Source organism: Gymnoscopelus microlampas (genome assembly GCF_963454915.1).
Source record: "Gymnoscopelus microlampas genome assembly, chromosome: 6".
In the NCBI taxonomy this organism is placed as follows: Eukaryota; Metazoa; Chordata; class Actinopteri; order Myctophiformes; family Myctophidae; genus Gymnoscopelus; species Gymnoscopelus microlampas.
This window is the reverse complement of record NC_139943.1, coordinates 15,749,181-15,771,669: the sequence shown is the minus strand read 5'-3', so window position 1 is coordinate 15,771,669 and position 22,489 is coordinate 15,749,181. Positions and strand designations below refer to the sequence as shown.

The 22,489-nt window shown below is 40.3% G+C and overlaps 1 protein-coding gene and 1 long non-coding RNA gene across 8 annotated transcripts in view; one reads left to right on the top strand and one right to left on the bottom strand.

The window, feature by feature from the left end:
• LOC311047984 (A-kinase anchoring protein 13) overlaps positions 1–22,489 on the bottom strand; it is a 213,746-nt gene that overhangs the window by 156,061 nt on the left and 35,196 nt on the right. For all 7 annotated transcript variants that reach the window (XM_084060950.1, XM_084060953.1, XM_084060951.1 and 4 more), the window contains exon 3: positions 1,872–2,040. In XM_084060950.1, coding sequence (XP_083917076.1) covers positions 1,872–2,040 — 169 coding nt within the window. The remainder of the gene's footprint in view (positions 1–1,871; positions 2,041–22,489) is intronic.
• LOC311047998 lies at positions 7,016–9,454 on the top strand. Its single transcript, XR_014601056.1, has 4 exons — positions 7,016–7,123; positions 7,857–7,954; positions 8,556–8,691; positions 9,399–9,454. It is a non-coding gene; the product is annotated as an uncharacterized lncRNA (long non-coding RNA).

Sequence of the window (22,489 nt, the reverse complement as noted above, 5' to 3'; positions counted from 1 at the left end):
GAACGAGAGTTATGCATATAACTAAGGTTCTACGAATTCCGGATGACCGCCAGAGTTGACTGTCACTCGGAATCTCATTCTCGACGAAAAGATTTCAAGAGGATGATCGCTGTGTACACCGTACCTATATAGGTGACGTGCGCGTACACAGGTCACGAGTGACTTTGTTGGTATTAATATTCGACCTATGCGCGAGCGCGCGATGAATATCCAGGTGTTGAAAACACTGCCTCTGGCGGTCATCCGGAATTCGTAGAACCTTAGTTATATGCATAACTCTCGTTTTATAGTATACTTTGTTGATTACTTTTGATGCAGTGATGGTATTTCTCTTTTCTTTTTTTGAGGTATTAAAAAGGTCTTAAAGGTCCTTAAACTGTCACATCACTGTCATCTGGCGACCCCCCAAAAATCCTCCCTGGGTGGGAAAACCACTGCGCTAGTTAATGATCTCTCACACACACACGCACACACGCACGCACGCACGCACGCACGCACGCACGCACGCACGCACGCACGCACGCACGCACGCACGCATATAAAATATAGCATATAAAAAAAGTTATACCCCTTGAACCCTATATACATGAGCTATTTCAAAAGCTATTTCACTAAGCTATTAAGATCTGCTATTTTGGCGGGGTCTGTGGCCAAATACATATTCATTTTTCAGTTTAAACAATATTAGGAAGCAGGGCCAAATAAGCAATTTACACTTTAGAAACAAGCCCAAAAAAAACACCAATATTTACAAGCGACTTTACAGAAAAAGCCCACGGTCGCTTATAATAAGCAGACTTGGCAACACTGATGGCAGCGTGTGTGTTGCTGTACCAGCCAGCTCTGTGACGTGCATGCATACGAATTAAACCAGGATGAAAGTTTCCCTTAAAGGAGGGCCAGGCGGCCCGCTGCGATTCTTCAAGTTTATAAAACACGTGAGACAATAAAGCACAGGAACAAGGAACAAAGACAGACACACTTAATCTTAATCTTAATCTCTCACACATCAACAGGCGGCAAGTAAGGATTACAGCATGAGCCCTCAAAGGGTCATTGAGGGGGATCCTGAGAAATAGCATAATTTTAGTTGAAAATTCACTTCCAGTTATTAGAATACAAAACATGTAAGAGTGAGCGTTCTCTCACTACAGCAGTGGTTCTCAAACTTTTTCATGTCAAGGACCCCCAAATTGACACTTATTAGCCCGCAGACCCCCATTTGAAAAGATAAGCCAGGGACCCCAATAAGAGAAGGTTTTTACGGCTCTCTAGCAGTGATTCTCAACCATTTTAATTTCAAGGACCCCCAGTTTAACATGCATTAGGCTGCGGACCCCCATTTAATGGCATTTATACCTCTGGGACCCCAATTCATATTGTAAAAGCAATGTTAATTTAACTCTCAGAGTTACAGATCCATAAGGGTCCATTTGGTTCCTGTCCATCATTTAGCTGGGGACCCCCTGGAACCCCCTCAAGTACCCCTGGGGGTCCCCGGACCCCACTTTGAGAACCAATGCACTACAGTATGTTTCATAATCATCACTATAAACCTATTTCTAATGTGCAATTATGATATCTTGGAGGAGAAGGGAAGTCCGCACACTGTTCTGTTCTTCCCTTCTTCTCCATATGTTCAGCACCTGTAGATGTTTGTCGGATATCTTGCATTTTATTTTGTTATTATCATTTTATTATCATTTGAAATAGGGGTTCAATGCAAGTCAATTTGGGGAGTTTGGAAACCCCTGATATAGCTTGGCCCAGCTGTGTGTGTGTGTGTGTGTGTGTGTGTGTGTGTGTGTGTGTGTGTGTGTGTGTGTGTGTGTGTGTGTGTGTGTGTGTGTGTGTGTGTGTGTGCAGTTTACCTGGACAAACAGCCTGCAGTGTGACCTGGCTGAGGCGGAGCGTGGTGGTCAGGTGCCTCTGGTTGGAGCCCGAGAACAGCAGGTAAAACTCCACCTGCTCGGCTGCCTCCTCTTCCTCGGTGCAGCACGCCTCTGCATCGTCCAGCTGAACGGTCAACACACACTCACCCTGCAGGAAGACAGAGAGAGAGAGAAAGAGAGAGAGAGAGAGAGAGTGATGTAGTGACGGACAGAATCAAACACTGACTGTTGAGCTGCAGTGAACCATTATGATGACTAACTCGGGGAGAGAGGGAAAAAAGCAAAATACAAAGTAAAGGAGAACTTCAGCTGCACATGCCATGACACACACGCACACACACACACACGCGCGCGCGCACACACTCCCCTCTCACACACACTTTCTCCTCTCTCTAAATCTCTTCCTGTCAGAGTCAGAGTTAAGCATTATATGCTTTGTTTTGAGGATTTTTTAAGTTATTTGGGGGGCATTTTTTAAGTCTTTATCGTTGATTTGAGACAGTTGAGAGAGACAGGAAACATGGAGAGAGTAGTGGGAGGGTGACATGAACTCAAGGTTGCACACATCCGACCTCTTGAAGGCAGGTGCTGCTGGCCCCAAAGTGAACTGAGATCAAAGAATGCAACGTTTTTTTATTCCATGGAGTGACGTTTCGAACCCATGTAGCCTACATCATTGGTTCTCAAAGTGGGGTCCGGGGACCCCCAGGGGTACTTGGGGGGGGTTCCAGGGGGTCCCCAGCTAAATGATGGATCGGAACCAAATGGACCCTTATGGGTCTGTAACTCTGAGAGTGTACAAATGGAACCAAATGGACCCTAACGGGCCCATTTGGTTCCATTTGTACACTCTCAGAGTTAAGATAACATTGATTTTACAACATGAATTGGGGTCCCAGAGATAGAAATGCCATTAAATGGGGGTCCGTAGCCCTAATGCATGTCAAACTGGGGGTCCTTAAAATGTATATTTTCAAATGGGGGTCCGCGGGCTAATAAGTGTCCATTTGGGGGTCCTTGACATGAAAAAGTTTGAGAACCACTGGCCTACATTGCAAAATACATTTAAAAAAACTGTCAAAGGGGATGACTGACACGCACCAAAGGATCCGTCCGGGAATCAAACCCGAGGGACTTGCTGTCACGCATCTGAGGCCATGTGTAACCACTTGGCTATCGGGTGGCCCAGGCGTGATGATATGTGTTTAGCGGATGCTCTGATTGTCACCCAGTCATCCTGTCTCTGCTTTACACAAACCATGGCACTCAACTGTACTTCCTGTAGTGGGATAGACCACCACTGTTGCCATGTCCGCTTATTATAGCGACTTTTGGGCTTGTTTTTTACGTAAAGGTTGCTTGTACATTTACTGTAAATCGCCCTGGATTAACCCATTAAGACCTATTCTACAAATGCCTTCTAAACCAGTAGTTATTTCAGGTTTGTTCCAAAATGTTCAAAAATAGCAGATGTACAAGCTTGTATATCTGATTTTTTAATAGCCAACGCTAAAATCTAAAATGCTTTAGCTGTTTTAATGGGTTAAGAAAGTCTGCTAAATGCCTAAATTGTAAACATTGGTACTTACGGGTTGTGTTTTTCTTATTTGGGCTTCCTACCCAATGTTTTTTAAATCAGAGGTATTCAAACATTTTCATGTCAAGGGCCCCAACATTTATATGTATTTGTCCATGGACCCCCATCTGAAATGCTTTTCTGCCAAGGACCCCCATACAAGATTTGTGTAGTTAAAATGTTTCAGAAGTATTCCAGGATTTTTTTGGAAATAGCAGATCTACAAGCTTTACAATGCGTTGTGAGATAGTATCTTCAAATAGTCATTGTACCTTCACTAATATATGAAAATACCTGATGCTACTAGCTCACAGCGCGTCGTATATCTTGTAGATTATAGGGTTCAAGTGGTAAAACGAATTGTGTCCTGTGTGTGTGTGTGTGTGTGTGTGTGTGTGTGTGTGTGTGTGTGTGTGTCTGTGTGTGTGTGTGTGTGTGTGTGTGTGTGTGTGTGTGTGTGTGTGTGTGTGTGTGTGTGTGTGTGTGTGTGTGTGTGTGTGTGTGTGTGTGTGTGTGTGTGTGATCATGCGGCCGCTTATTGTTTCCCTTGCAAAACCTGGCAACACGTGGAGACCCACCACCGACATCTATCATCCATCTCTCCTCCTACTGTACTCATCATCTCTTGGTGTGCTAGATGAGCAGATGTGCAAAGCTTATCTCTTTTCCTGTAGCACACAAACCACATGCAAGCAGAGCCTGACACGCCGACACAGAGTCAGCCACAGAGCAAGCAGGCCATGCATCGCTGCATCACACCGTGTGCTAACGTCGCTAACGACGTCGTTTCCTGTGACAAAGGTTACAGAGGTTACCTTTGTCAACTGTTACTGTGCACATTAACCACTTAAGCCCTATATATCGTCTCTGTCAGGTGGAAACCTTGTATGTGCAAAACTGTTACTTTTCAGGATTAAAATATTGCAAAAGTAGCTAAACCAGTTGCTAAAAGTAAAGCTACAAGTAACATTAAAGGGATAGTTCACCCAAAAAAATACTTTTTTTTTTATCGATTAGTCACCCCATGGAGACTTGAATTCATGGATTTTTTTTGTCGCATTCCTAAGCCAATAATTTGATAACCAGCGGACCGGTAGGCAGCGGTTCCGGTAGGAGACACAAAGGAGACTCTTTGTGTCTCCTACCGGAACCGCTGCCGACATAAACAAAAACATATCCATGAATTCAAGTCTCCATGGGGTGACTAATCGATAGGAAAAAAAGTAATTTTGCGGGTGAACTATCCCTTTAACACCAGTTAGCTAAAGTCGTTCCCAGGCTTTTCTCATCTCACAAGGAGAAAAGCCTGGTAAAAGAACTTCCAACAGAAAGTGTCTGCAGGGCGGGACTTCCGTTGTATGTACCCTCATGAAAAACTGCTACTGAATTACTACACAAAAGCTACTTGTGTAGTAGTGGCTGTATAGTCACCTGTAGCAATTGTGTAGTAAATCTGTAATTTATTCACTATTCACAATACATCAGTAGAGTTTCTTAGTGAAACAGTAGTGTTCCCAGTAGTAATCAAGCCGAGTAGTGAAAAAGCTGTTAAAACATTACTGCTTTACTACAAGGGCATTTAAATAGAGATTGTGTAGAGATTTTACTACTGGCTTGTGTAGTGAATATGCAGTAACTACTATACAGAATCACTACAAATATTTAAAAAAGTGATCAAGTAGAGTTTTTACTACCTGCTAGTGTAGTGCATGTGTAGTAACAACACTACAGAATCCACTACAGTAGCCGAGTAGTGAAAAAGCTGTTAAAACATTACTGCTTTACTACAAGGCCATTCAAATAGTGATTATGTAGAGTTTTTACTACTAGGTTGTGTAGTGAATGTGTAGTAAAAACACTATATAATACTCTACAGAAGCTGAGTAGTGAAAAAGCTGTTAAACATTACTGCTTTACTACAAGGGCATTCAAATAGTGATTATGTAGAGTTTTTACTACTTGATTGTGTAGTGAAGATATAGTAAAAACACGACAATCCTCCACAGAAGTCGAGTAGTGAAAAAGCTATTAAAACATTACTGCTTTACTACGAAGCCATGTAATTGATCAAGTAGAGTTCTTACTCTACTTGATCTGGTCTTTGCTGGTCAAATGGGTGGACTGCCCAGCAAAGACCAGCTTACCAGCTAGACTTAGCTGGTCAGATGGCTGGACACTGGACAGACCAGCAAAGACCAGCTCAGCAGCTGGTCAGGTTTGGTTAGATCAGTGGTTCTCAACATGTGGATCGGGACTCCCAGGGGGGTCCCCACATGATTTGGGGGTGGTCCCCAGATGACAGTGAAGTGACAATTTAAGGACCTTTAAGACCTTTTTAATACCTAAAAAAACAAAACACCATTACTCCATCAAAAGTAACAAACTATAATATAAAAATGGTCAAACATTGGCCAAATTGTCTAACAATAATAATAATATAAGAAAACATTTTGAAAATAGCATCTACAAGCTCACAACACCTTCCTTGCGAGGCGTTGTGAGCTTGAAGATCTGCTATTTTCACAATAGAGTCAAACTAAACGTAAATGCATCAACTCCTACATTCCAAGTGCTTATCAGGGTGGGGGGTCCCCAGCTCAAATATGATTATTTTGGGACGTCGCGGCCTGAAAGGGTTGAGAACCACAGGGTTAGATCACTGTTTCCCAAACAGTGGGTTGGGGCCCATTTGTGGGTCATGGACACATATAAGGAAAGATCCCTTTGTTTGTTTCTTACAAAAATATATTACTATATTATTTCAAAACATTTCCCACCCAAAAATCGAAAATCTTCATCAATAAAAAAATTAATAAATACAAAATCTAAGAATCATACATCATACCTGCCATTAGACTGTGAAGTTTTTCTTTTGTTACAATACCCCCCCCCCCCCCAGTATATACAGTATACAGTAGGCCTATACAGTATATTTTATTTTATTTTATTTTATTTTATTTTATTTTATTTTATTTTATTTTATTTTATTTTATTTTATTTTACATTTCTTGTCCTTTTCTTGTGATGTGACATAGATAATATATTTATTTTATCGCAATTGGCAAATAATATGCTAGTTTGATTCTAAATAACACTTTTTATTGCTATGGTTACCAAAATGAACAGATCTACAGATCTACATCTTGTCGCAATTCGATGCGTTGTGAGCTTGTACATGTATTCTTTTTTTTTTTTTACAGAGAAGTGCATTATGGGCCCTGAGCAGTGTTGCCATATCTGCTTATTATAAGCGACTTTGGGCTTATTTTTATGTAAAGTTGCTTCAATTGCTTGTAAATATTAGTGAAAGATTTCACTTCTTTTTCATAGTAGAAATAGCAGATCTACAAGCTCACAAAATGCATTGCAAATGCGACGCACTGTGAGCTTGTAGATCGGCTATTTTCAAATCTGCAAATGTCGCTTCTTTTGGGCTTAATTGTTTTCACAGACCTGGCTGCTTATTTCTCTCACAAAATCTGGCAACAATGTCTCAGCATGCTCGCGACTGCGCGGGGAGAATGAATGTTGTCTCTAGCCTGCAGCACTTCAATAGAAAGTTAGATAAATTGCGTTGCTTTGGATTCATCAAAAATAATTATAAACCGGCTTCAGAGAAGATAAAAGGATGAAGAAGAAGCGGCGGACATTTTAGGTGAGTGTTGACACACAGAAATACTGTTTGTGTAGGCTTTTTAGCCTACTATTACTGTATTGATAATAAGTGCGTAGGCTGATGTTTTTGAAGTCAATGACCCAACTCTACACATTGTTTAGTTATTTAAATTGTCTTGATAACGGGATTATGACTAATTTATTAATTTAAAGAGAGCTCTCAGCTGAGAAGCAGTATGCTGCTCTTTGACAGTAAGTTCAAGTTATTTTAGCAATGCAGATTTTCAACAATAGTTCAACTCTTGAGAGCGTCAAATGAAACGTATCATTTTAGCATCTTAAGAGTTAAAAGGTATATAAGGGTCCATTAGTTTACCATAACCTTTCATTCACGGTACCCCTGAATTACACTGTTACATTTTTAGGATCTTGTATCATTTTACACTACGTAAATATCCCCATCTTTCCACAGCATGAAATGTCCATCAGTTTGCATCAGACTGCAAATAAATGTATACTTGACGTTTAACCACTTGAACCTTAGCATCCCTATTCTGGGGGAACATTCCCCAAAAAAGCCGATTTACAAGCTCACAATGTGACGTGTTGTGAGCTTGTAGATCTCGTGATCTGGTGTAGATGTCATCAGGTATTTTACTGAGCATTTAGGATCTAAGGTTAAACTTACAGAAGTGATATATATTGTTGAATTCCAAATATTCAGAAATGATTCTGATTTAAATTACATGATTTGTTTTTGTACATCTTTACAGATCTCCCAGAACTTCTGAGCCGAGTTGAAGCTCTCTCGGGGGCTTTAGACACAGGGGTCACCCTGAGGCCCTGTCAAAATCAAGCTGCACAAAAAGAGGTAGTTGTTACACAATATTATATTTACTTATTTATTTCAAGAACCCCCAATTTGATAGAAAATGTCCTAATCTACGTGGTCTAAAGCCAGTATTAATTTGACTGTTTTTGTCACGTGCCACTTCTCAGCTATCCAGCTCTAACCTTAGACATTTGTCAGTGTTGTCGATAACTACTATAACTTCTACCACTTTTTTTGGTCACATGATTGGATACTGGATTCTGATTGACTTGAAAAGGTTGTGGGCTAACAACCCTCTGTTTTTTTTCCCGCCCACTTTTGTGTTGCAAGGAGACATTCTGATTGGCTTATAGCAGTCACATGGGCAAGCCTACCCTACCATGCTGAGTGTATTCTGAAACAATTAAGGATTGTAACTCAAGACAATAGCCTTGCATGTTTTCTTTCATTTATATGGTCGAAGTGGTAGAAAAGCAATTTACCACTCGAGGGTTGTGTGTTATGGTCTGATAAAGCCACTGTTTCTGGGTTGTTTTGCACTCGCATAACCCACTCTCTCTCGTGGTAAATAGCTTACTACTACTAGTAATATTCAATAATTTCTGAAGTTATTCTGTACACTGTTCTGTTTCTTTTTCAGACTGACATTGGAGGAGGGGTTCTTGTGCCAGAGCACTCCCTCCGGTACATCGACCACTCCAAGCACTCAGCCTTAACAAACGGTCTCCTGACCCTCCTGTTCAGCAGAACTGAACTAGCACAATGCAGCATCACAGGTAGGGGTGTGCTCAATGGTCTCAATGGTTCATTTATATAGCGCCTTTAATCCAAGGCGCTTTACAAATATTGCATTACATTTACCCATTCACACACGCATCCATACACCAATGGCGGAGGAAACCATGCAATGCACCAACCTGCTCACTGGGAGCAACCAGGGGTTCAGAGTCTTGCTCAAGGACTCTTCGACACTAACTCTGGGGGAGCCCGGGATTGGTTTAATGCCTTTATTGATACGACAGCATACTAACAGGAAACTGGTAGAGAGAGAGACAAAGGTCGCCCGGATCGGGAGTCGAACCGGCGACATCAGAGACATTTGTGATATGTGCAGTAGGCCAGCGGGAGCCCACAAAATGACCTTTTCTATTGATTATTCATGCCACAGAGAATTGAGTTCAATAATATGTTCTTGTATTTGTCGCATGTCTAAAACAATAATTTGACTTCAATTCTGGATGGGGACTATGTAATTAATACACTTTAGTGGAAATTATCTATTAGCAGCATATATCTCATTCCTATACTGAGTCGGCCTGTGTGTATAATTAGTAATCATAATACAATTAATCATTGTATGCCAATCATAATGATGATCATCCTAAAATAATAGCAAAAGTGATTGTGATAATTATGGTTATCCTGATAATTAGCTGAAAATGGTGATACAATGTTTGTCCATATTGCCCACCCCTAATTACAGGAAAGAAGTGCAACATCCAGAAAGACGTTGCCACCCTGAAGCCCATGCTTGACCCGCGGAAGCTTCAAGCTGTTGTTGGTGAGATTTTAAATTATTGTTTCTTGCTTCATGACCTGAAATGTTAACATTTGACACAACTTTAGGTCAACAGACAAGGGTCTGTCGTGATGTCCCTCCCACCCGGAAGGATATAGAGACACAGGGCGAGAGCACACAGTAGGATGGTTTTAAAAATCTTTGGGATCATAATGACTCTACATTAGAGGCATATCTATTGGGGCTGTCGCATTAATCGCACACCGCAATATTTCTGTTTCAAACCGCAATGGGGAGATATACCACACAAACCACGGCTCACACGAAATGGTCACAAAGCATTACAAAAGCATACACAGCAATGAAGACTAAGTGAACATTAAAATACAGTAAAAACTCATCTCTGCTGTGCTATTTAAAAAGCAACACTGTAAAGCTTATTCATTGTAGGTTATTTATATATAGTAATTCAAGTGTAAAATTGCTGTTAACCACCTGAACTCCATATGGTTGAGCGAAGTCCCTCAGAGCTCTATACTAGTGTATGTTCTGTCTTATATTATTGTGGGGAAAGCTTTTTGCTGAAAATAGCCGCTTGGCAAGCTTACAGCGCTTGTACAAGCTTACAACGCTTTAAACACATTTGCCTTCCCCACAAAAAGGATGAGGTTAAAAAAGGGTGGGGTGGGCCATTGCAATTTTTGTCGCATACCGTACTTCTGAGACACTTAATCACACCACGGTTAAAATTGTGTCATCGGGACAGCCCTAATATCTATGTCTTATGGATCATACCCTCGGAGCCCAAACAATCCTAACCTGACAAAGGTGGGTGTGTTCCAGCGGTTGTTATCTCTCCCATTGGTCATTGAATGGCACTACTGGGCGATGATGGTTCAGCATTGCTCTAGTCTGTTACCCAGAATTCAATTTTAATCATTAATCTGTTTTCTCTCCCTCATACAGCCTACGTGATGGAGAAATGCGGCGTTCCCAAAAAGAAAGTTATTAAGGTGGTGACAGCAAAGCTTAACTACGAGGACAAGGTAGGGAAGCCAAAACGTCCCAAGAAGACCGGTGGGCCAAAAAAGAAGACATCACAGAAGACTGACCCTTCACCTCCAAATATACGTAATGAAGTCTAGACCTTAGCTGAAAAAAAATAAAAGATAATCAGATCTGGGCCACATCCAGATTGGAATCCAAACGGTATTAACATCACGTGACCATTAAAACCAATCGGATTCCAATCTGGATTCCAATCTGGATGTGGCCCAGATCTGATTCAGACTGAGCTTGGCTGCCACTGTAAATGGGGTCCCCGTTTATTTTTATTTTTATATATGTATATGTATTGTTTTTATTTATATTGTTGTTCAAGGGCATGCATCTTGTGTTTTTTTTTTTGTGTATTTTTGAGAAGCGGTCTTGCAACAGCTTCGGCAGTACAAATAAGGTTGAAAACTTTGGAAATCATTTTTTTACCCGTGATGGGATTTGTCCACTCAAAACCATCTTTAGCCAGTTTAGTACATTCAGCAATGTATGGAGCTAAGAAAGTTTCCATTTTTGGCTTACTCGGTCCAAACCAAAGGGCTGTCACCATTATATGTTGTTTCCGCAGTTTGGGCGGCAGCTCAATTAGTTGTGTTTGTAAAGGCCAAATAGAGTATTTGGACGAACGAAAAACTGGGACACCATCACGTCCAAATGACAGACAAAGAATCGTTATCAAGTTTCCCCTCAGAACAATTCTGTGTGTTAATTGTATTGATATTGTTTTTATTTATATTGTTGTTGTTCAAGGGCATGCCTTAGGCCCCATTTACACCGGTAATCAGATCTTGGCCACATCCAGATTGGAATCCGAACGGTATTAACATCACGTGACCATTAAAACCAATCGGATTCCAATCTGGATGTGGCCCAGATCTGATTCAGACTGAATTTGGCCGCCACTGTAAATGGGGTCGCTGTCCTAGTGAAAGTGAGTGCCTGTCTGTGCTCAGGTTGAGTCAGACCTATTATTCACTCCAAACCTGATAAGAAATTAATGCACACTGGCTACAGTGCACCTTTTATTCCTCTTTTGTTAAACATACAGCCTGGATAATCTGATCAGATCTGGACCACATCCAGATTGGAATCCGAACGGTATTAACATCACGTGACCATTAAAACCAATCGGATTCCAATCTGGATGTGGCCCAGATCTGATTCAAACTGAACTTGGCTGCCACTGTAAATGGAGCCCAACTACAGCAATGAATGTACTGCCAGACAGATAATATATTTTGTATTGATATTTGTATTGTTATTGTTGTTATTGTTATATAAATGTTATATAATTGTTATAATTGATTGATTTCATGTCCCCTCGAATAACTGAACCTGAGCATGATTCTGAATTGATAAATGGTAATGTAACCAGTTTCATCATCAGAAATTGCTGATATGCAGTGGTCAAGTAATGAGTAGATGTTGTCATTACTTAATAGTAAGGCAGAAGTAATTGAATGACAATTGTGTAGAGCTTTAAAAGTGACCCAAAAGGGTTTAAGTAGTAACAAAAAGTAATTTGTTAGTGATCAGTAGTGATAAAACACTACATGAACACTACACACAAGGATGGAGTGACTCAATAGGGATTGTGAAGAGATACAGCGGTAAATGTGTAAGCATTCTGTAGACTTTCAGAAGTAATTCAAAAGGGTTTGTTTAATAGTAAGACAGAAGTAATTGAATGATAATTCTGTAATGTTTTAAAAGGGATTCAAAAGGGTTTGTGTAGAAACAAAGTCATTCATTAGTGATCAGTAGTGATAGAACACTACATAACACTACACACAAAGATGGAGTGATTCAGTAGGGATTTTGAAGAGAAACAGGGGTAAATGTGTAAGCATTCTATAGAGTTGTAGAAGTAATTCAAAAGGGCTTGTTTAATAGTAAGACAGAAGTAATTGAATGATAATTCTGTAATGTTTTAAAAGTGATTCAAAAGGGTTTGTGTAGAAACAAAAAGTAATTCATTAGTGATCAGCAGTGATAGAACACTACACACAAACATGGAGTGATTCAGTAGGGATTGTTAAGAGAAACAGCGGTAAATGTGTAAGCATTCTGTAGAATTTCAGAGGTAATTCAAAAGGGTTTGTTTAATAGTAAGACAGTAGTAACTGAATGATAATTGTGTAATGTTTAAAAAGTGAATCAAAAGGGTTTGTGTAGGAACACAAAGTAATTCATTAGTGATCAGTAGTGATAAAACACTACATGAATATTTTCCATAGGGATTGTGTAGAGCTGCAGCAGTAGATCTGTAAGCATTGTGTAGTAATTCAACAATGAATGTGTAGTGATTGTATAGTTCTTTCCAAAAAGCCTATAGTGAGGCTGAAGTAATTAAGTAGCAGCCAGGCAGTGATTTGAATAGTAATTATGTAGTAATTATCAGTAGTGATTAAGTACTGAAACGGGACATTTCTCCACATTTTACTATTGAAATCACTACATAAATCACTACTAATCGCAATAGCAATTGAGTAATGAAATGGTAGTTTTTGTGTAGACATTTTGTAGTAGTTATGAGTAGTGATTCAATAGTGTTTTTTCACGAGGGTACTTCCTCCGTTAGTTGTCTATTTCGACCAATCAAAGCATGCCTAAGCATAATGTCAACAGATCTGTTCAGCATCAACAGAACTTCCTCAGAAGGTACTTCCTGTACTTCCGCTTAAGACACTTTCAGTAGCAGTTCTAGCCCAGTGTGCCAGTTAGTCAGGATGTCGTCTCTGTCGGGTGGAAAACTGTCCAAAGCTGCTACTTTTCAGGATTCAAATTCAAAAATAGCAAAAGTAGAAGATCTACAAGCTCCATACGTGTTGCTTCGTGCCACTTTCAGCTTGTGGATCTGCTATTTTTGATACTTTTGTCCGACGCTGTAGTGTGATCAAGTCGGACATTATTTTACGAAAAAACACAAAAAGTTAGAATATGGAGATAAGAGGTTTCTGCCCGACAACAACGATGTAGTATGACAGAGCCCTGGGCAAGTGAACATTAACACCAGTTAGCCAGGGTGTAGTAGTATGACAGAGCCCTGGGTAACAGCAGAACTCACTTCAAAACAAGACTCGCTAAGACGAAATTGGCTGACAAACTGCTGTAGACTAAGGGGAACACAAGTTAGTCCACTAGCACAGTGGTTGTCAAACCTTTTCATGTCAAGGACCCCCAAAATGATATGTATTTGGCAGGTGGACCCTGATCTCAAAACATTTTGTTCCATGGACCCCGCAGAAGCAAAGATTTGTGTTACAAATGTTTGCTTTAACAAATATATATTCAAAGATTTGCAAAAATGTTCAGGATTTTTCAAAGATAGCAGATCTACAAGCTCGTAGCGCAGCACTCGGTGCCACGCTATGAGCTTGTAGATGTGCTATTTTTGAATAGCCAAAGTATAAAATATGGTTAAAATGATTGTGAAGCTATATTAACCAATGCACTAACACACTAAAGGTAGCCAGCAAGGAGAACTTTGATTCCAATCAACAACTTTCCAAACCTTTCCAACGCACTGATATCCTGTATGTAATAACTCATGATGAGGTGTCCCGGTAGCTATATAGGAAAATAACAAACGAGGTAGAGAGGGGTGATGCAGAGGAATGTGCCCGCAAGTTGAATTACAGTGCTTATACCATGGCCACTTACCAAAGAAAACAAGACCCACGGTGCTACTATTCCACAGCATGGTTATGGCTAAACTAACTCGACTCAACTCAAAAGTAGTACCTAGCCCCCCTGGTACTTTTTGTATCCCCCCTGGTACTTTTTGTATCAGGGTTCCAAGCGAGACAAACCCTAAAAAGAGAGACTGATGTCATATGTTTTTGAACGCAGACTAAAAAAAGATAATGAAAAAACAAAGTGTCTTGAATCTTGTCCATGGCAGTATAAAGACAGAGCTACAAAGAGTAAAACTTTTTTTTGTGATTTTTGGTGTGTGGCCAAAGGTTTAAATATGAATCAAAGATAACTCGCTCTCCAGCATTTTTTCTATTGTTTATCCCGGAGCCTGGGCGATTAGTTTAGTTAGTTTAGCTTATTAGTAAACTGTAGAATATCCTGCATCCATTACATGTATGTCGCAAGTGTTTGATAACCTAATTTGCAATACCTGTTACTTAAAACCATACAGTCTAGTGCAGCGGTTCTTAAAGTGGAGTGGGGGGTGGGGGGGTGATATGTATTTGTCCGCGGACCCCTACGATCTCAAAATATTTTGTTCCAGGGACCCCTAGAAGCAAAGATTTTAATAAAAAATCCTGGACCGCTAGCATAGCACCTATAGGCTACAATGTAGCCTGACAGCATGTCGCAGGTTCGAGTCCCGATCCCGACGGCCTTTGCTGTGTGTCACTCCCCATCTCTCTCCCCATTTCCTGGCATAAAGGCATAGAAAGCCAAAAAAAAAAGATCTTTTAAAAAGAAAATCTAAAATGACACTTTCCCAGATTGAATGGGTTAAAGCAAAGTGTGATCCGGTGCAGGACAAAGACTGTCCGTGACATAACACATGTCTACAGCCATGCCTGACCGCAGCACTGAGTCACCATCACGAGTAGCTGGATGGCACATTGAGGGTGGTTTGCTCATTCCATTGATACATTCCTGGAGCCTCGAGTCACTAGTACTAACCCTACAGAATGAACTGTCCTGCTCATAGGATTACCAGCAACAGAACAGGACACTTCAAACCATCCATTCAAAGTGTCAATGTCAAAGTTACGGTGATTCAAAGAAGGTTGAAATGTCGCCTTCCTGAGTCACGTAAATGAAAATTGAATGCAAAAAGCTGTCTTTTCCAGGGCCAAGGACCCCTTAGAGATGAAGCAGGGACCCCCACTACATATTGAATAAAATTGTGTTGCAGATTTAACGGTTTCATTATTTCATAGATGGCTTCGTAGACTTGTTTGACAGCACTTGGTAAACTTGACCGTTGGCTCTGTACTTGGTCTTCTCTTTTTTCCCTCTACACCAAATCTCTTCTCTGGAAATAGATGATCTATATAAGTTGTGAGCTTATAGATCGGCTATTTTTGAATGATGAATTGTCCCCCCCAGAATATGGTGCTAATAGGGATCAAGTGGCTAATGCGAAAATAAAAATAAAAGTTCCTCCAATCAAGCAAAGATTTGACGGCCCCCTGTAGTAACTCTGAGGACCCCCTAGGGTTTCCCAGACCCCCTGTTGAAGTCCCCTGCTCTAAACTATCCCACTGTGAGCCAAATAAACGATTAAGGAGTAATGATTTGAATGGGAATGTCTGTTCTAAAGTATCCCCCACTAGTCTGCATGACACCACAAATGGTTAAGTGACACACATTTCCAACTCACATAGATATGACTATAAATTGCATAAAGTACACACAATACTTTTTTATGCACAATACACAATGACACATGATTAAATAAGCGGCTGTAAGCTTAGCCATGCCCCTTTGTTTTTTCAACAGGGATGCAACGCTAGCAAACCACTTAGGGGGGGAAACTAAAAATAGTATTTTAGGAAACACTCCCCCCCACCCCCACCCCCGTAATAATGTTCCTGATTCTGTTTAACAGTCATGTCAGGTATTGCTTTAAAAGGAAAAGATGTTAAAATAGTTTATCACACTGTCTCTTGGTTTATATGTGGGCATGCTCAGAGAATGCAATAGGAGCCTGTCCTATATGCGGTGGCTGTGTGTGTGTGTGTGTGTGTGTGTGTGTGTGCGGTGCTGTTCTCAGCTGATCTCATTTCCCTCTATACACACTCCCCCGTTAAACATGATACAACAAACCCATACACAACAAAAAAGCACAATCGCACACGCACACACACACACACACACACACACACACACACACACACACACACACACACACACACACACACACACACACACACACACAGTTAATGCTTATCAACACAATCCATCCTCCTCCATGTATTACGTATATCGTCGCTGCCAGGCAAAAAAACTCCAACCTTTTGTGTTTTTTGGTAAATTAAGGCCCTACTTGATCACACTACGTGCGTCACACACAAACCTCTCACGCCGCGTTTCGCCGCGTGTAGATCTGCTACTTTTGCAAAAAGTAAATTTGAATCCTGAAAAGCAACAGTTTTGGACATAATGAGGTTTCCAACCGACGGAGACGATATACACATACAAACACATGCTAATAATAGCACACAGGAATGTTTCAGAAAACACTCACTCTCACACACACACACACACACACACACACACACACACACACACACACACACACCTGACCCTACACAACATATACATGTCTCCCCATTCCAGCACACTGGCACGCACATGCAAACGTGTCCCCGAGACATGCTGCTTGAAACATCTCCTCTTTCTTCTCTCTCTCTCGCTCTCTCTCTCTCTTTCCTTCAGACTCCCGCTCTTTCATATAAATAGTCCCCCATTTTTCGCTTCCTTCATGTCTCTCTCCCTCCCTCTATCTCTGACACACGCTAACCCTACACATGCATCTACACAGTAAAATACTATATTACGGTCACCAAATATTAACCCCATGTGGTGATATTTGTAGACTCTCACAGTTAAATTACATTTTAACCACTTCAACAGGGGGTGCGGGACCCCTAGGGGTCCTCGGAGTTACTACAAGGGGTCCGCCAAATCTTTGTGTGATGGGGAACATAACAAATAGCAGATCCACAAGTTGCGAGCTTGTAGATTGGCTATTTTCGGACAGTTGGTGTAGAGGGAAAAAAGAGCAGACCAAGTACAGAGCCAACGGTCAAGTTGACAAAATATTGAGGGTTTAAAAGGTCTCAAAATGCACATTAGCATGAATCCAACCTATAATGTGTGTCAAACAATTAAGTCTATAAAGCTATCCATGAAATCTATGAAAAAGTTTAATCAGCAGATTCAGCAACACATTTTTATACAATGTGTAGTGGGGGATCTCTCTCACAGATAGGGGGTCCTTGACCTGATAAAGGTTGAAGACCTCTGACTTAAACCCTATAATACTTCATTGACTATGGGGTCCCCAAGGGGTCTAGTCCCAATACAAGGGGTCTACTTGGTTCCCTGCCCTTTTTCCCTCTGGACTAAAATAGCCAATCTACAATCTCAGAGCAACGCATCAAGACGTGACACATAATTGTAAGCTTGTAGATTGGCTCTTTTCACCAAAATGTTGGCCTATTTTTGGCAAAATGTTTGCCTCTTATTATGACATACCCAGAATAGGGACCCCCAAGGGTTCATGTGGTTAAAAAACACGCGCACACACACACACACACACGCACACACGCACACACGCACACACGCACACACGCACACACACACACACACACACACAATGCTAGAGTTTGAGACATGGTTCATATTTCCTGGTTGAGCAGTCACAGATGCTTGGCAGACAGTGAACAGGAGAAACGTTGGTTGAGGCTAACTGCTAACCGCTAACTCAAAGCTACACGGTACGTGTACGGTGTGCTCTCAGCTCAGCTCAGGTGCTCTCTGCAGCGAGGTGAGATAAGGACAGACTGCGAGCCTGCTGCTGCCAAACGACAGAGAAATATCTCTCCTAAGAAATCTTTTTTTTTTTTCTTTTATGTTTGTCCGCTGTCTGTGGCTGCCTCTCTCTCTCTCTCTCTCTCTCCCGTAAAACTTCGGTAAAAGTTTATCTGGAGAGTAACACAATCTTCCCATTAAGGTTGGCATCCTTTTTTTTAGGATTTTAGAAGTTTCCGGTTCATATAACGATTCCCTCTTCTTCACGGACTGATTCCTTAATAATTCCATTTTTAAGATTTCTTAAATAATTCAGTCCTTCATTATACTTTTTGATAAGCACAAATTCAACCATACATACAGTATTGCATACATATTGTAGTGGTGCTCAAAGTGAGGTCCGGGGACCCTCTGGGTTACTTGAGGGCATCTCAAATGGACTATTGCAGGTCTCTAACTCTGAGAGTGTACAAACGGAACCAAATGGACCCTAACGGGTCCATTTGGTTCCGTTCGTACACTCTCAAGAGTTATGGTGTTCCTTGAAATTGGAAAGTTCGAGAACCAGGTTTCGATTCCAAACGCGATGGAACCGATTCCGGTTCCTCAATGTTGGGTCCGGCTCCGGTTCCTAACCCTACTTCCTATGCGTTGTGTTCACCTAAAAAAACATGTTCCAGCAATGCTGTTTTGTTTTTGTTTTTTTCTATCATATATCGCCAGTGTTGGGCAAAAAACTTTTATCTCCACATTTCTAGTTTTTATCCGCAAATTAATGCCCTACTTCATCATACCAGAGTGTTGCACGAAAGTAGTGAAAATAGCAGATCTACAAGCTTGTAGATTGGCTATTTTCACTATTTTTAAAATAATAATAAGGGACAGGTCGATTTTTAAAGAAGGGTACCCCTGGAGAAAATGTATGTGCCCTGATCTAAAATGCAATGACCCTCCCTTTGACAAAAAAAAATCAATGACCCTCCCCAAGTGATTAAAAAAAAAAGATTAACCATCCCCGCCTATAGGAGCGTCACGATATATGGTCCCACGATATAGCCTATCGTGGTATTAAAATGTGACGATAGGTATTGTCAAGATGTCATACTGTATCATATTTTTTTTTTTTTTTTAATTGCCGGTGAAAGTAATAGGAGTTCTTACTGTATGGTGTATGATACGAAATCGAAATGTAAAGCTTATCATAATCACAGTAATTATGAATCATGTCTTCCATCATATTCAAGATGTTTTGGAGAGAAATGAAATAGACTCCAGTCACTTTCAGTTTAAAGCACTGCAGAGGGGAGGTGTTGTGTGTCAGCTGATGCTCGTTAACGCTTGTTAATGTGACGTGCGTCAAAGCAGTTATGCCAGTCTGCACTCTCAAATAGGCCTACATCTAATCTAAGATTGTTTACATGGTATTATACTGTATCTGGTATTATAGATTTTTTTTTAGCTGTTGGAAATAACTAGGCTGCACTTGGTTCGTAAAGTCCAGATGACAAAAATAAGAGGTTTGTGGAATTTATAGTTATACAGTGTTATATTATATTATATTAGTGTCTTATCTGTCCTCTGAAACAACGGCTTTATATTTAGTGAGAACTTCACTTCTCCCTTAAGCTTGCACAAATGTATTTATTTGTTTTTAAAGTGCTTTATAATTGTTATTTTAAACTAAAGATGATGGCCAATGTTGATGATACATGAGAAAAGAACATTTATAATGTATCATATCGATATCATATGCCCAACATCATGTATGTATCATGAAATTAGTGTTATCTTGACACCCCTAACCCTCCCCATCAAATACAACATGACATTTAAAACTGATAATATGTCCGATGTTTTGCTTTCCACATTGATTAGAACATTACTGTAGTCAGTCTTGCTAAATGCACAGTGTAGTGTCTGTAGTGGTAGCAGAATGGACAGTGTTCTAAACTTACATGTGGGAAACCCATTGAATCCCATAATTATTAACTACAGTGACTACACTGTTGCCTACATCATGGGTTTTCAACTGGTGGTCCGTGGAGGTATTGCATGTGGTCCCTGACCATGCATTTAGTAATGTAGGAAAGCCAAGATTTGTATTATATTTTATTTTATCTATGGTGGATGTGTGTTAATGTGTGTGACAACAGAAAGGAAATTCAACTCAAGGATGACAGTTTTACACACGCACACAGCGCAAAGTATTTAAGGGAGGTTTTAGTACATCAAGGTAAATACAGGCTTTTATTTGGACACCGGACTCCGAGTCAGACATCCGACTTCCAAGTAACTGACAACATTAATGCGCCATCATACATCAAATAAATGCCTGTATTTACCTTGATGTACTCCGACTTCCATGTAACTGACAACATTGATGCGTCATCATACATCAAATAAAAGCCTGTATTTACCTTGATGTACTAAAACCTCCCTGAAAAGAGGAGTTCACCCAAAAATGACTTATTTTCTAACAATTACACACCCCATGAAGCCTTGATTTCATGGATTTATTTTAGTTTTTGTGGCATTCCTAAGACAATCATTTGATGACCGTGTGCATTTCCGGTAGGAGACACAAATAATCTACTTTGTGTCTCCAACCGGATACATTAGCCGGTAGGAGACAGGAATCAAATTATTATCTTAGGACAAAAACTAAAAAGAATCCATGGATTCAAGGCTATCAATTTTCTATCAATTGCACACACTATGAAGTGTGTGCAATTGATAGAAAATAAGTCATTTTTTGGGTGAACTCCTCCTTTAAATACTTCCACAGAAATGGGAGTTTGGGGAAACTGTACCGTTTACCTGGTTGAGTCATCATTAGTAGGAAATGTGCCCATATCAATTGCATGTGCTTGCTTGTACTTGTGCAAGCAAGCACGAAAATGGCCCCTGTCTAAGTCTTAACAATTAGGCTATCATTTATGGCCCGATGATTCTGGTTTTACTTGTGGAGCTAGGCTGGCATCTATGCACAACTGTCCATATAGATCCAAATTAATCACATGCACAGAATTACTTCAAATGATTATGAATATCCAGTTATAAATTGGTCATTGTAACCTACCTGGTGTATGTAATTCTATGAGCAACAAAAACACACTTACAAGAGGATATCTCTGTGTTGGAAATTGGGATAATGCATCTCTCTAATATGCCTAACACCTGTTGAAGTGTTGCTTAATTGTTCAACCACCATCGTTCAGACGCTGAATAGATTTGACTGGGTCGTTCACACTTGCTGTGTGTTGATGGCTTGTTAATGACTGTCATTGATTCTAAATAGACCAAGGTGTTACTGGATTTGAATCCTTTGTATCATTTGAAATAGACAGGGGTCATTGACCACTGTTCTGCTGTACTAAAAAATGTATATAAAAAACGGACTATTTTATTAATTCAAAATTGCATGACCCTCCCTTGTACTAAAATGAGAAAGGAATGACCCTCCCCTATTTTCCTCCAGGGACCCCTTCTGTAAATTTCAACTGGTCCCTAACACAAAAGGAAGGGTTTTGGGACATACAAGGTTTCCCCCTGACAACGACGATGTGTAAATGAGAGGTAATTGTGGACTTGATGGCATTCTGCTGCTGCTCTGTCATTGGGGACACAACGTAAAGAAATAAACATAGGTCTTTAAAAACCTCAAATCAAAGTGTCTTCTATCTAAACAACTACATTCATGATTATTATTATCCATGCAGAGAAAGGTTTTGGCTTGGATGTGACAGCAACTGCAATGACTCAGAGAGAATCAATTTGGCTTTTGTGTGACACTGTAGTATGATCAAGTAGGGCGTTCATTTATGAAAAAAATACCAAAGTTAGAATATGGAGATAAGAGGTTTCTGCCCGACAGCAACGATATGAACTTGGGAGTTATGCATTCCTATGCATTAGATGAGACAAACTCTAGTAATAGATATGAGCTTTTATACTCTTTTTATCTGGTTATGCTTGTTTTTTTATGTCATGAATTTATTTAGTTTTAGGATTTATTTATTTAGATTGATTTGACACATAGATTTTTTTTGCACTTTTTTTGCTGTCTTTTAGGAGAAACATAATTTAGTTTTTTCTCTGAAGCTGCTTGCAGATGAAAAAACAAACGAACAAAAAAAGCTATCTTGATGTTGAATCTTGACTCGGCCACAGCTGAGCCCGCCCGAGGCACGCCGCAGCCAGAGGCCCTGGTTGTCCCCGGTACGATTCCAGGCCAAGCCAGCAATGTGTCGATTAGGGAGGCAAATTGTCGATTAATTCATTAATTGATAGTTGATAACCTTATATCGATCGATTAATCGATTAATTGATAAGCGGCTTTTTAGGACCAAAAGGAACATTCTTGTCCGAAACCGAAAATGAGTGCAGAAACTTAATTGCCTTGATGTATAGAAAATTAACGAGTGTCAACGAGCATCAGCAGTCTGTCTCATTTATCTCCAAAAGCCCTTGAATATGATGGAATATGATTA